The sequence below is a fragment of the Lepidochelys kempii genome, chromosome 17, assembly GCF_965140265.1.
Source record: "Lepidochelys kempii isolate rLepKem1 chromosome 17, rLepKem1.hap2, whole genome shotgun sequence".
Taxonomy (NCBI): Eukaryota; Metazoa; Chordata; order Testudines; family Cheloniidae; genus Lepidochelys; species Lepidochelys kempii.
The window spans coordinates 18,867,878-18,882,618 of NC_133272.1; the positions used below are offsets into that span (position 1 = coordinate 18,867,878).

The 14,741-nt window shown below is 44.3% G+C and overlaps 1 protein-coding gene across 10 annotated transcripts in view; it reads left to right on the forward strand.

Moving 5' to 3' along the window:
* The window catches only part of CUX1 (cut like homeobox 1), a 402,959-nt gene that overhangs the window by 276,574 nt on the left and 111,644 nt on the right, over positions 1-14,741 (forward strand). For all 10 annotated transcript variants that reach the window (XM_073315649.1, XM_073315650.1, XM_073315641.1 and 7 more), the window contains one exon: positions 12,352-12,410. In XM_073315649.1, coding sequence (XP_073171750.1) covers positions 12,352-12,410 — 59 coding nt within the window. The remainder of the gene's footprint in view (positions 1-12,351; positions 12,411-14,741) is intronic.

Here is a 14,741-nt window from a genome sequence, read left to right on the forward strand (position 1 = left end):
CAAATCACATCTGGAGTTGCAGCTAGCAAGAGATGTTAAGAGTAACAAGAAGGGTTTCTTCAGGTATGTTAGCACCAAGAAGAAAGTTGAGGAAAGTGTGGGCCCCTTACTGAATGAGGGACGCAACCTAGTGACAGAGGATGTGGAAAAAGCTAGTGTACTCAATGCCTTTTTTGCCTCTGTCTTCACGAACAAGGTCAGATCCCAGACTGCTGCACTGGGCAACACAGCATGGGGAGGAGGTGACCAGTCCTCTGTGGAGAAAGAAGTGGTTCGGGACTATTTAGAAAAGCTGGATGAGCACAAATCCATAGGGCCGGATGCGCTGCATCCGAAAGTGCTAAAGGAGTTGGCGGATGTGATTGCAGAGCCATTGGCCATTATCTTTGAAAACTCATGGCGATCAGGGGAAGTCTCGGATGACTGGAAAAAGGCTAATGTAGTGCCCATCTTTAAAAAAGGGAAGCAGGAGGCTCCTGGGAACTACAGGCCAGTCAGCCTCACCTCAGTCCCTGGAAAAATCATGGAGCAGGTCCTCAAGGAATCAATTCTGAAGCGCTTAGAGGAGAGGAAGGTGATCAGGAACAGTCAGCATGGATTCACCAAGGGCAAGTCATGCCTGACTAATCTAATTGGCTTCTATGACGAGATAACTGGCTCTGTGGATGAGGGGAAAGCGGTGGACATGTTGTTCCTTGACTTTAGCAAAGTTTTTGACACGGTCTCCCACAGTATTCTTGCCAGCAAGTTAAAGAAGTATGGGCTGGATGAATGGACTATAAGGTGGATAGAAAGTTGGCTAGATTGTCGGGTTCAATGGGTAGTGATCAATGGCTCCATGTCTAGTTGGCAGCCGGTATCAAGTGGAGTGCCCCAAGGGTTGGTCCTGGGGCCTGTTTTGTTCAATATCTTCATAAATGATCTGGAGGATGGTGTGGATTGCACCCTCAGCAAGTTTGCAGATGACACTAAACTGGGAGGAGCGGTAGATACCCTGGAGGGTAGGGATAGGATGCAGAGGGACTTAGACAAATTAGAGGATTGGGCCAAAAGAAATCTGATGAGGTTCAACAAGGACATTTGCAGAGTCCTGCACTTAGGACAGAAGAATCAGACTAGGGACCGAATGGCTCGGCAGCAGTTCTGCAGAAAAGGACCTAGGGGTGACAGTGGACGAGAAGCTGGATATGAGTCAACAGTGTGCCCTTGTTGCCAAGAAGGCCAATGGCATTTTGGGATGGATATGTAGGGGCATTGCCAGCAGATCGAGGGACGTGATCGTTCCCCTCTATTCAACATTGGTGAGGCCTCATATGGAGTATTGTGTCCAGTTTTGGGCCCCACACTAGAAGAAGGATGTGGAAAAATTGGAGAGAGTCCAGCAGAGGGCAACAAAAATGATTAGGGGACTGGAACACATGACTTATGAGGAGAGGCTGAGGGAACTGGGATTGTTTAGTTTGCGGAAGAGAAGGTTGAGGGGGGATTTGATAGCTGCTTTCAACTACCTGAAAGGGAGTTCCAAAGAGGATGGATCTAGACTGTTCTCAGTGGTAGCTGATGACAGAACAAGGAGTAGTGGTCTTAAGTTGCAGTGGGGGAGGTTTAGGTTGGATGTTAGGAAAAACTTTTTCACTAGGAGGGTGGTGAAACACTGGAATGTGTTACCTAGGGAGGTGGTGGAATCTCCTTCTTTAGATATTTTTAAGGTCAGGCTTGACAAAGCCGTGGCTGGGATGATTTAGTTGGGGATTGGTCCAGCTTTGAGCAGGGGGTTGGACTAGATGACCTCCTGAGGTCCCTTCCAACCCTGATATTCTATGATTCTATGAAAGCCGACTTTCATACTTTTCAGTATGTGGTCCTATATCACCATGGACCATTGAGTGTTGAGCACGCATTCCAGTTTATTTCTACCCCTCCCTGACCCTCTTCATGACGCCTCTCACAAAGAACTTCTGGTTCAGAAGGTTCAACTTCTCCTTCATGTGGGAGCTGTGGAAGAGGTTCCACAGAATTTAAGAGGGAAGGGGTTCTACTCCCGTTATTTCCTAATCCCAAAAGCCAAAGGAGGTTTCAGACCCATTTTAGAGCTCCAGAAGCTCAGCAACTATCTCTAGAAAATAAAGTTCCCCATGGTCACCCTGATACCATTATCCTCTCCCTGGATCCTGGGGATTGGTACGCTGCCCTAGATTTAAGAAACGCCTATTTTTATATATCAATATACCAAGGACACATATGTTTCCTCTGATTTATAGTGAACCACTCACACGACCAATTCACGGTCCTCCCATTTAGTCTGTCTGCGGATTCATGGGTGTTCACAATAGGCATGGCAGTAGTGGCAGCTTTCCATAGGAGGTTATGGGTAGACCTGCACCCCTGTCTAGATGACTGGCTAGTCAAGGGCCAATCCAAGGCTCAGGTGGTGTCCAACTCACCCTAGGCCTTCTAATAAATACAGAAAAGTCTGCCCTTGCTCCAGTGCACAGGTTAGAGTTCACTGGGGTGGCGTTCAACTGTACTCAGGCCAGGGCCTTCCTCCCAGAAGGGTGTTTTCATTCAGTTGGATCCCTGATAACACACCTTAAAGGCCATCTAATCACAACAGCCCAAATTGTATGAGACTTTTAAGTCATGTGGCCTCATTTTCACATGTGGTACAACACGCAACGTGCCTCAGACTCTTCCAGATGTGGCTGGCCTCGCCAAACCACCACCATTTGGACACTGTACTCATGGTACCTCATCTCTCTCAGTTGGTGGTTGGACCCGCTCATGGTTGTGCGGGCGTTCCCTTTATACAACCTTAACCATCAATGTCCTTGGTCTCAGATGTGCTAGCAGTAGGATGGGGAGCTCACCAGGGACCCCTCAGAAAAAATCTGCTGCTGGTCTGCGGTGGAACTTTCTCTTCACATCTTTCTGCCTCACATTATGGGCAGAAACTTGGCTGTTCTCCATGGACAACACTACAGCCATGTTTTACTTCAACAGGCAAGGAGGAGCTTGCTTTTCCCTCCTTTGTCAAGAAGCAGTGCAGCTATGGGAGTTTCGCATAGCCCACTCAACCAACCTCGAGTCCTCTTACTATCTGGGAACACAAAACGACTTGGCAGATTGCCTCAGCAGGTCTTTCTCCAGTCACCACAAGTGGTCCCTTTGCCCAGATGTGGCAAGAGACATTTACCAGCAATGGGGGACTTCCCGGACAGACCTGTTTGTGAACAGGTACAAGAGGAAGTCTCACCAGTTCTGCTCCCTATGCGGACACAGTGCAGATTCTATCATGGACGCCTTTCTGCTACCTTGGACGGAACATCTTTACTATACGTCTTCCCCTTTTTCGCTCATGCAGAGTGATGCAAAAGATCAAGCAGGACTGGGACCATGTTATTCTGATAGCCCCAGCATGGGCTCACCAACTGTTGTTCTCCCATTCTTCTAGATTTCTCAGTGGCAAGTCCAATCCATTGCACCTGGACCTGATTTCCCAGGACCACAGTTGGATGCTCCACCTGAACCTGAGCTCCCTTCATCTAACAGCCTGGAAGCTCCATGGCTAAATCCCAGAGAGCAGCCTTGCTTGGAGCAAGTTCATCAGGTCCTACTAGGTAGTAGAAAGCCTTCCACCAGAGCTACTTACCTCTCAAAGTAGAAATGGCTCTCTGTTTGAGTATCCCACTGTGGAGTCTCGCCCATGTGTTCATCCATACAAGACATACTCGAGTATCTATTGCACCTAAAACAGCAAGGCTTAGCAATCTCCTTTATCAAGGTTCACCATGCAGCAATATCCGCTTTTCACCCCAGGGTAGATAACCGGTCTGTTTTTTCAAATGACATGTCTGTCCGATTCCTAAAAGGCCTAGAAAGGTTATACCGTCAAGTAAGAGAGCCCATTCCTCTCTGGAACCTGAACTTGTTCAAAGCTTATGGGAACACCGTTTGAACCTTTGACAATGTGCTCCTTATTATACCTCTCCTGGAAAAATCTTAGTAGGTATCACTTTGGTCAGAAGGGTGTCGGAGCTCCCTACCCTCTCATCAGAGCCTCTCTACGCATTCTTCTTTAAAGATAATATATATTTACGTCCTCACCCATTTCCTCCCAAAAGTGGTTTCACAATTTCATAGCAATCAGGCAATCTACTTACCTGTCTTCTACCCAAAGCCACATGCAAATAGGAATGAACAATGTCTTCACTTATTGGATGTTAGACGAGCCCTAGCATTCTACCTAAAAAGAACTAAACCATTCTGAGTGTTCACCCAACTATTCGCAGTGTGGCTGACAGGATGAAAAGGTGTCCCAATCTCTTCACAGACAGTTTCGTCCTGGATTACTTCACGTATTCACACTTGTTAGAATCAGGCCGGTGTTTCACTGCCAGCTGTCCTGACTGCTCGTTCAACAGAGTCACAAGCATTCTTAGCACAGATCCCTTTTCAGTACAGTTGTAAAGCAGCGACCTGGTCATTGGTGCACACATTCTCCTCCTATTATGCCATCACTCAGCATTCTAGAGATTATGCCAATTTTGACCAAGTTGTTCTGCGTGTCCATGAACTCCGATCCTTCCACCCATTCAACTGCATGTGAGTCATCTAGAGTGGAATGCACATGTGCAGTCACTCAAAGAAAAAGATGCTATTAATGTTCCATAACTATTGTTCTTTAAGATGCGTTGCCCATGTCCATTCCACAAACCATCCTTTTGCCCCTCTACATCAGAGGGAACTGAAGGGGCCCCGGGTTGGGTTGACACTTTACATTGGTGTGATCAGCACCAATGTAGCAGAGGGTGCTTGAGGTGCTCAGACGGGTACCACTGAGGGGAAAATTTCTAGCAACTTTGCTTGAGGTGTGCACACAGCTAGAGTGGAATGGACTTGTGCAACACATCTGTAAGAACAACAGTTACAGAAAGTTAATAACTATTTTTTCCTTGTGTTGAGTTAGTCATTTCTTCAGAATGTAGTTTTGTTGACATTTTGTGGGGTTTGTTTTAATTAATGACTTTTTGTTGTTGTTGAACTCACTCTGCCTGTTTCCAGTTCTATTTTAAGTTCAGATTTTATATGTATTGTTATTTTTAGTGCAGATTCTTTCTGAATAATATTTTTTCATAGAACAGTAAAATTACTGTAATTAGGATAATTGAAAAACCATGTATACGTCTGAAAAATAACCAAACCAAAAATCACACAGCAAATCCTGTCAGGACTTAAAACTCTCTAAGCCATGCCTTCATTCAGTATCACAGTTTTGTCAGGGACATCTGTCATTCAGCAGTCAACCTGTAAATGCACCCAACCAGGTTTTTTTCTCCCATTGGAAAAGGGACTTGCCTTCTTTGGATGCACAGACACAAGAAAGCATGAGGATTGAAAGGAACTTTTTAACTTTATTAGAGCATATTTTTAATTTTTGTCTGTTTTCCCCAAGATAGTACCTAATTTGTAGCTAGTATCCCAGTCCTGGGCCTTCTGTATATCAGTCAGTAGCACTTTCCTGAAAACCACAAGGATGGTATATCTAAGTGTTTCTTGAATGACCCCATTTTCTTTTGTTTCCACTGTCTGTCTTTGTGCACCATTCCACACATTTCTGATCTGTCAGTAAGCATGAGAAATGTTTTCCTGACATCTGTTTTGAATCAGTTTCCTCTACCTTCTGTCTCTTTCATTGTTCTACCAGCTATAAGCTGTAAATAGTAAATGAAGTTAATTTAGCTATTTTGTTAAAGATTTCTAGTTTTAGCATTCCTGAAAGTCAGAGGCTGATAGCGCCAACTTAAGCCAGCCATGGTTTAGGCAGTTACTGTGTAAGTTTCTCTAGCCCTGCTATATCAGGGGAGAGCAAACTACAGCCCACGGGCTGGATGCAACCCGTCAGGGCTTTTAATCTGGCCCACGAGATTGCCAGCCCCATGACACAGCGGGGCTAAAACAGGCTCCCTGCCTGCCCTGGCCCCATGCCGCTCCTGGAAGCAGCCAGCACCGTGTTATTGTGGCCCCGGGAGGGCGGGGGGAGAGGGGAACAGAGAGCTCTGTGCTGCCCCCATTAGCTCCCATTGGCCGGGAATAGGGAACCATGGCCAATGGGAGCTTCGGGGGTGGTACCCATAAGCGAGGGCAGCGTGCGGCAGAGCTGTGTGCCCCACCTCACTCCCAGGAGCCGCTGCGGACCTGCTGGCCACTTCCGGGAGCGGCACAGGGCCAGGGCAGGCAGGGAGCCTGCCTTAGCCCTGCTGCGTACCGCTGCCACCCCAGATCTACTCGAGGTAAGTGGTGCCAGCTGGAGCCCACACCCTGAACCCCTCCTGCACCGCAACCCCCTGCCTTGAGCTCCCCCTGACCTGAGTCTCCTGCCGCACCTCTCCTGCTCCCCAACCCCTTGCCCTGAGCCTCTTCCTGCACACCACACCCTCTCCCGCACTCCCTCCCGCACCTCAACCCCCTGCTTCATGGCCCTGCATACAATTTCCCCACCGAGATTTGGCCCTTGAGCCAAAAAGTTTGCCCCTGTACTATATCAAATTGCCTCAGCTCTCGTTTGCAAACCTTGACACATTGTTCTAAATCTGACATTCTTCAGAGGGTACAGGCTCTATTGTGTTGTAGTTTAGTTTATGTGGAAAAATGTATTTTAGGGATGGAATTTAAATTCTTCAACTCAGTACACTTGCTGTATGTTCTAAGACATCCTTGCAAAATTGTCATGAAAGTTCAGTAGAGGAAATAAAAATCTACCAGGTCTCGCTTGTTGCCGGTAGCAGTAAAGATGGTATCAGTCTCTGCCAATCTGTCATTGTTTTTGCATCACTTCTGTGGAGAGACGAAGGAACTGGGCTGTTCTTGAGGGATACATTTTCTCTGGCTATTCCGCTATTGCGAATCTTTTCATAAAGCTTTTTAGACAAAATAGCTTGAATCCACGTGTTTAACTTACACCGTTACAATTGGATCATGCTCTGATCAAGGTCAGTAAGAGTTTTGCCATTAACTTTAGTGGGACTAAGATTGGTCCTTTATCAGAGCTGGTGACAGAGCAACTCTGACTTTCATTTCAGTAATCTTCATATCTATTCTCACAGGTTTGTTCAGCTAAAGCTAATATTTTGGTTCTCAGTGATGATTTTTGATACCTTGATTCTATCTGATTTATCATGTTTGTGCCATTTTGTCCCTATCTGTGACATTATTATTGTTATTATTATTATGTAATTTACCTGTCTTTTCTTTGATGCTAGTAAAGCTGAGATCTGAACTCTGTTCTACACAGAACCGTGTCAAAATAGTGTTTTGTAGACCTTAAATTTTGATTATAAAGCATGTGCTTCTAAAATAGCTAAGATTTTAATGGTCGTCTTCACAAAAAATGAATCAGTTTTACAGATGAAAGTAGTGTTCTTTATCCATATCTTGGGGGAATTCTTTAATACTGTGTGGTTTAATGAAACAATTCAGCAATACTTCCAGTGTCTTTCAAAATTATTGCTTCGTTATCTTCATCTGATGTAATCATCAGAATCTGTCCACTAGTATCAAGACTTTTCTGACTGTAACTGTCTTAACCCCTTGTCAGTTGGAGTCAGAACTTCCCCACTATCCAGCAAAAATGTAGTAGCCCTAGTTAGCCAAGAGATCCTGTCTCCCTGGCACCAAATGACCTAGGTTAATTGACTATTTGTGTGTGTGCTCTTTGATTTTAAGTGATAACTAACTATCTTTTAGATTGCATTATTTAACTATTAACCCCTCTAACATATCCTATGCAGGTCTAACAAAAGAGAGCAGTTTTAATTATTTATTTAATAATAATTTAATTATTATTTTTAAAATATTTTAGGAAAAGGTACAATCTAGTGGGCACTCTGACACTTGGTATTTGTATGTTCTTTTGTATAATAAATGCAAGTTGATTTCTTGATAAGATGACGCTTCCTAAGCTACTTTGTAGAAATATTTTTCACTGCCACCAGCACATTTGTATCCTTCTGACTGGAGTATTTTTAGACTTTGGGGGACATTAAAACACATTTTATTTTGTCTGAATTAACCAGGTTGATATTTAGAACAAGAGATTAGTTCCTTCAGATTGTTTCACAGTTTGAACCTTTTATTATTCTTTGCTCTGTGCGGTTTCCAGTGTTGTTTGAGACAATTACCACACTAATACGGTTTTACAATAATGATTGGCTGGGGAGATGCCAAATACCTAAATGGTCTAATTACATACAGATTGTATTGTTCATTAAAAAGTATAAAGTGCAAAATTTCCTTGGCAGCGATCTCCATATTAATTATGGGGTTTTCCCCTTGGGAACAATGGCTGTATGCCAGGGGTGGCCAAACTGTGGCTCATGAGCCACATGCGACTCTTTTACCATTAAAGTGTGGCTTGCAAGCCTCCTTTGCCCCCTGCCCCCATTCTCCACCTATCAGAGTGGGTGGAGGGAGCTCGGGACCTCTGCCTTGCAATGGGGTGGGTTGTAGGAACTTCTGTCCAGCAGAGAGGAGGGTCTCAGGGCTTCAGCCCTGCAAGGTGCACATGCCAGAGTTTGGAGCTTCAGCAGGAGTTGGGCTGAAACCCTGGCTCCTGGCAGGTGTGCTCCGGCGCTCTGAAGATTGTCGTATGCAGCTCGGAGGGCCAGTAAGTTTGGCCACTCCTGCTATGTGCTTTATTGTAGTGTTCAAAGGATTTTAGTTGTTTCAATATTACTCTCTTCCTGTGTTGCCATCCTGTTATAAGATTGATCTGTATGTTTGAGGCTCTAAGGGAGACATCTTCACATCAAAAACAAAAGCTGTAGATAATGTTTTGTTGCTTTGGGCAGTGATAACAATCACATATCTATACTTAAAACCTCCTGAAATATAACTGTATGAAACTGCATGTAACATTAAGGCAGGCTTACAAGTGGAAGTAATGTTAGTTATCTTGTATTTGGTAAGTATCCCTAAAAGGCCTTCCTACTTAGCATATCCCTACAGTAGTAACTAATGCAATAACCAGCTTGTTATTAGTGTTACTATTTTTAATTCACTCCATTACATGGCTTTCTGTTGCAGTACTTAAAGCCAGAGTAACTTGGCAGTCGTCTACTTTTCGATTGTCACTGTATGTCATATAATAACACAAAGTTTGTGGATCTGAGAGCTAGTATCAAAAGAAGGATGGATTGTAATGCACCCCAGGTTTTAAATCACATGAATGTATCAGATAATGGGTGTTGGCTGTAGAAGGATCAACAAAGTTGTTAGAAATGGCTGGCAAAGAGACATGGCCAAAGTGAGATGTTCTGATTCAGTAGCCCTCTCAGTAGACACACTGGCAGGGCTTTTTAGAACACCTAGAAAGGTTGAAAGCTGAATCCCTTCTCGAGCCTCAGGGGCTGGCTGGCTCATTTACATCTCCCTGCTTCAGTGCTAGTGACTAGGTCTGGTTTGTAAATGTTGAGCCAGATTCTCTGGTGCACTAAGGCCACTTTCCACAGTGTCAAGCTATAACTTGAACAGTTGGTTACACCTATGAGTTGCTGTATCTGGCTTTACAGAAAGCTCACGGAATTGAAGTGTCACTGGCATGATCTTGGACATCAGGATTACACAAATGTGCAACACTTTTGTAAAGAGGTGGCATTCTATACAGAGCCTGTTTAAAATGTGCAGGATATCCTTTGAAGTTTTCCTTAGGGCAGCATGGCTATGTTAGAGGGGTTAAAAACTCACGCATAGTTATTGCTATACAAGAACAAAATCTGGTATCCTTCTAGTCCTACTAGTTAGAGTATCCTTCCTTTGATTAATGGCTATTGTTGGCTACTTCAGAGGAAAGCTGCAAAATGTGCCATAATACGCCACATGGAAGTTTTGTCTTAATCCCAATAGCTCTTATTATTTTTCACATAACTAGAATAACTATAGAGGTTATTCATTTTCCTGTCTAAGGTTCTTTTAACTTCGTAAAAAGCTACTCACTTCATTAATATCTTTCCAGCTGTGAGTTCCACAAGTTAAAATTCGCTCTGCTTTCCTGGAATTCACTGTGATGATGATTCATTAGAACATGTTGCTTGATGGGTAGCTGGCATAATAGCATCTCCTGCTACTTGACTCTGGGTTTTTTTAATTGGATGGGATAATTTCTTTTTCATTAACGCTTCCGTTGAATCCATTGTAGCAAAATTGATCAAACTGTCATAATTTTCCAATGTGGAAACGAGGAGTAAAAAGAGGAAATTGGCAGAATTATTTCAGGTACACAGAAATATCTATGTAATACATTCTAAGAGAGAACATTTGAAGTAAATTAGTCTAAGAAATACAAGTGAGGATTGAAGAGTCTGATATCAAAAAACAGGAAGATAGGGGCAACATGATGAACCAGATGGCCATTTCCTGTTTTGCAGAGAATTTCCAAATCTTGCAAACAGAGATTACAGTAATTGACATGCCAGGAAGGGCTGAAATGACCACAGAAATGCCTGGTAGGAGCTATGGGGAAAGTGTGGATTATAAGAAAAAAGGGGTAAATTCCAGCCATGTTGGAGTTTCAGAAGAAAAAGTTCTGCAACTGGACGCAAATGCAAATATTTTACTAGATTGTCTAAATTATCCTTGTATCCTTTCAGGGCTTGGAGATTTTTCTTAGTAATGCACATAAATTTGTGTGGTTGAAGAAAAAAGGGCAGATTGAGTCAAATGGAAAATATGACTACTTTTGTTTAGTTTCTTTGATAGTAGGCATGAGAACCAGTGATGATGATGAGTTCATTACTGGGTTGGCAGTTCTTTCTTTCAGTCAGTCTTTCTACCTGATATGTTTGCCCTATTCTAAAAAGTTACAAGATAAAGTTTTGTCTAATAAGACCCAGCTCTGCTATCTTTACCCTCTGAAGAAGTCTAATTGAAGTCAGCAGGGCTATCCAAGTACTCAGGTTATTTGCTGTCTAATCTGTTGAGGCATTTATACCTAGCTAGTGTTGTAAGATTGTTTCCTGTTTCATTTGTTGCTGCGTCAGGTTGGTCATTTCTGTCCCTTTCCCTCTGTTATGTTTCTCTTTATTGTTTTACTTGTTAAGCTTGTTTCATGCCTTTTCTTGTTACTCTAGATTTTTCTTCAGTGAAAGTAGTTTGACATTCAGTGAGATTTTGGATTCTGTGCAGATGTTACCATCAGAAATTTTCAATGCATAAAAAGTTGGCACATGTTTATCTCATGCCACCTTATACTTTGTTGCTGTAAATATATTGACTTTGATTGTGTCATGCTTCAAAAATGCGCTGCTGCTGTCAATGTTGCAGGGGGAGGAGTGTGTGTATTCTTTCTTCAGATACCTATTATCATTTTGGATCAATGAGCTGAACAAAAATTAAGCCAGTCAAGTAAAGTAGAACCAACCCCAACTTGTCTGTGGAAGTTGTAAGCCCAAAAAATTCTCTTGTTGTTCTCTTGTGTAGCTAGGCTGTGTCTGTACTAAGGAAGGAAACTGTTTCGATTGTAAGCTCTTTTGGGGCAGGGACTGTCTTTTTTTGTTCTTTGTTTGTACAGTGTCGACCAGTAATGTGGCATCAGCATAGTTGGCAAAAATCATAACACTACAGTTTAGGATTCCTGGAGCATTTATCCTACAGTGCTGAGCACTAATGTTGAGAACAGGGGCTTTTGGGTAATGTTCACATGCGTGACATTGCATTATGGGTTGTGTAAGGAGGGTCAGTGCTTGTGGCCTCTTCTCAGCACTGAAGACAAACCATTAAGATTGCAAAAGATTAGCCAGACTTGAGCAAAAGATCTGCTCAGCAAGTCTCAGTGGTGCAGTCTTATTGGTTCCTCTTCAGTGTATAATCATATTAGTTATTTCAATAAGTAATGCTTGTAAAACCACTTGCTACAAGCTGTTTTGTTTGGACACAAGGCATTGAATAAGTGTTGCAAGCCTAAGGCATTCTGGTCAATAGCTTCTTGAACTCTTTTCTTCTTGTAGAGAAGACTATACAGTAGCAGTACAGCATATTCCAAAATACTACTCTTGTTTTTTACTTTAATAGCTTTGTGAAAATTTTAACGTTTGTGTAATGCAGTACAGTTACAAACCAATTGTCAGTTGTACAATGCTTGGCGCTCTGTAAACAAGGAAAAGTGCATCGACAATAATTTGGTTTAATGTAATTATGTATAGTTTGTTTTCTATTATATGTAAATTAGGTAACAGTAGTAACTCCTGACTCATACACTCTTTGCTGTATCAAAGAAATAATTTAAAGACTATTTTGAAAGTTTACCTCTCCCCCGCATCCAAATAATTACATTTCTCTTTTCTTTTCTTTTTTTTTAAGCAACTGGAAGAAAAACTGAAAACACAGGCTGACTATGAAGAGGTTAAGAAAGAATTAAAGTAAGTGTTAAATGCTTACATAATTTCTTCACAAACCGTAGATTAACAATGCTTGTTAAATGAAGCCAAAAATCTATGTTCTTGGAACAATCAAGAATAACTCAAAACCACAAAAAGCAAGGAAGTACAGTTTTGGCTCAAATTGCATTCAGAGCCCAGTACAATTGTTCATCTTCGAGAGATTGCTCATGTCGATTCCAAGTAGGTGTGCTCGTGCCGCATGCACATTCACTGGAAGGTTTACCCCCTAGTGGTACCCATCGGGTCGGCCATGGAGCCCCCTGGAGTCACACCTTCATGGCGCTGCCTCTTCAGTTCCTTCTTACCGCTAGTGACGGTCGTTGGAGCAGCTTCTCTCTTGCTAACAGCAAGCGATCCCCTAGTGGACTTTTTTCTCATTTTACCTGTAAATAGTTTAAAAAACGTAGTGTGTGTTAGTTCAAGCAGTTTAGTTAGATTTCAGTACGTTTCAGTTGCGGGTTCCCCCTCCCAACCACGTTTCCCATCCCGGGGACTGGGGCATGCCGTGGTCCCAGGGTTTCAAACCGTGCAGGTCCTGTCTGAAGCCTATGCCAAAGGGAGATCCACATGACTCCTGTCTGAAGTGCTTGGGGGAAGCCCATCAAACGGACAAGTATAAGAGCTGCAGAGACTTCTGCCCAAGGACCAAAAAGGAGAGGGACTTTAGGCTGAAACTATTTGTCATGGAGTCGGCCCTTTGTCCAAAGCCAGCACGGGTGGCGTCCGACCCCAGGGCCAGCACTTCGGTGCGAAGTGCACCAGCATCGGTAAGAGAGGCCGCAGCACCAAGAAAGGACTCAGGCTCCAGGGACCCTCGGCACCGCCATTCCCCGCCACCTAAGACCTCCTCTGATGCGAGTGTCCAGCACCTCTCCCATTCACTGGTGCCGCACTAGAGAAAGAAGACAGACAGAGGTCGCTTTCCCACTAAGGTGGTGGAGTGAGGAGGCACCAGCGGGGTATGTCTTGTCAGTGAGTTTGGAGACATGGGTCCCATCATCATTGACATCTGTAGTCTGGAAACCTGTGCCAGGGCAGGAGATGGGCATGCAGGCTGGCACTGAGGCCACTGTGTGACCTGGCACCAGAGCTGGTATCGAGATGTGCACAGGCCTGGAAACCAGCACCACTCCTGGCACTGCACAGGTCATTTTGGCACAAGAGGATCTGTGAACAAGAGGAAGATGCCCACGGGGGCACCAGGTCTTCCTGACCGTCATCTTCCCTGGATGAAATGATGTTGGGTACTTCCACCACTGCCTGTCAGGGACAAGAGCGCACATCAAGAGTTGCTCAAGAGGGTGGCTCAAAATTTGAGCATACAGACAGAGGAGGTGTTGGAGGAGACCGACCCTATGGTTGACATTCTGGTCCCTGAAGATCCCTCGAGGGTGGCTTTGTTCCTCATTAAAACTATCCATAACACCACTAAGGCATTGTGGCAAATGCCCGCCTCTCTTCCCCCACAGCGAAAGGGGTGGAGAGGAAATATTTTGTGGCCTCCAAAGTGTATGAGTATCTGTTTACTTATTCTCTGCCTGGGCACTCTGGTGCTGGAGGCTGCCAACCAAAAGGAAAGGCAGGGACAACCGGGGCTGACTCCTAAGTCCAAGGAGGTGAAGAAGCTGGATCTCTTCAGTAGGAAGGTGTATTCTACCAGGGGCTCCAGCTTTGCATTGCCAAGCAGCAGGCAGTCCTTAGCTGCTATAGCTTTAATTCCTGGAACATAGTGTCCAAGTTTCAGGAACTGCTGCCGGCAGACTCCTGTTTGGAGTTTGCTGCTGTCCTGGAGGAAGGCAAGGTCATCACGAGGACCTTCTTACAGGCCTCCCTAGATTCGCTGAACTCAGCAACCAATACTGTGGCAACTGTGACAGCCATGAGAAGGAGCTCATGGCTTCAAGTGTTGGGACTCCTGCATGAAGTCCAATGGACTATTCAGGATTTGCCTTTTGACTATTTAGAGCTCTTCTCAGAGCAAACAGACACTAGGCTTCACAGCCTGAAAGACTCGCGGGCAACTCTGAAGTCCTTGAGGCTTCATTTGCCAGCCCCCTAAAGGAAGCAATTTAAGCTGCAGGAAGCGGGACAGGAGTAACAGACGGAGGTCCTCTCAGTCCTCCTCTAACCAGGGCCAAGGCTCAGTGAAGCAGCCCTCAGCCTCCAAGCCAAACTTTTGAAGGTGCGCCTGGGGGGCAGCGCACCAGTTCAGATCCCGGATCCTTCCCCTCCCTTTGTGAATCATCTGTCCCATTTCTACCATGCCTGGGCACATATCACGTCAGGCCAATGGGTCTTGAGCATGGTAGA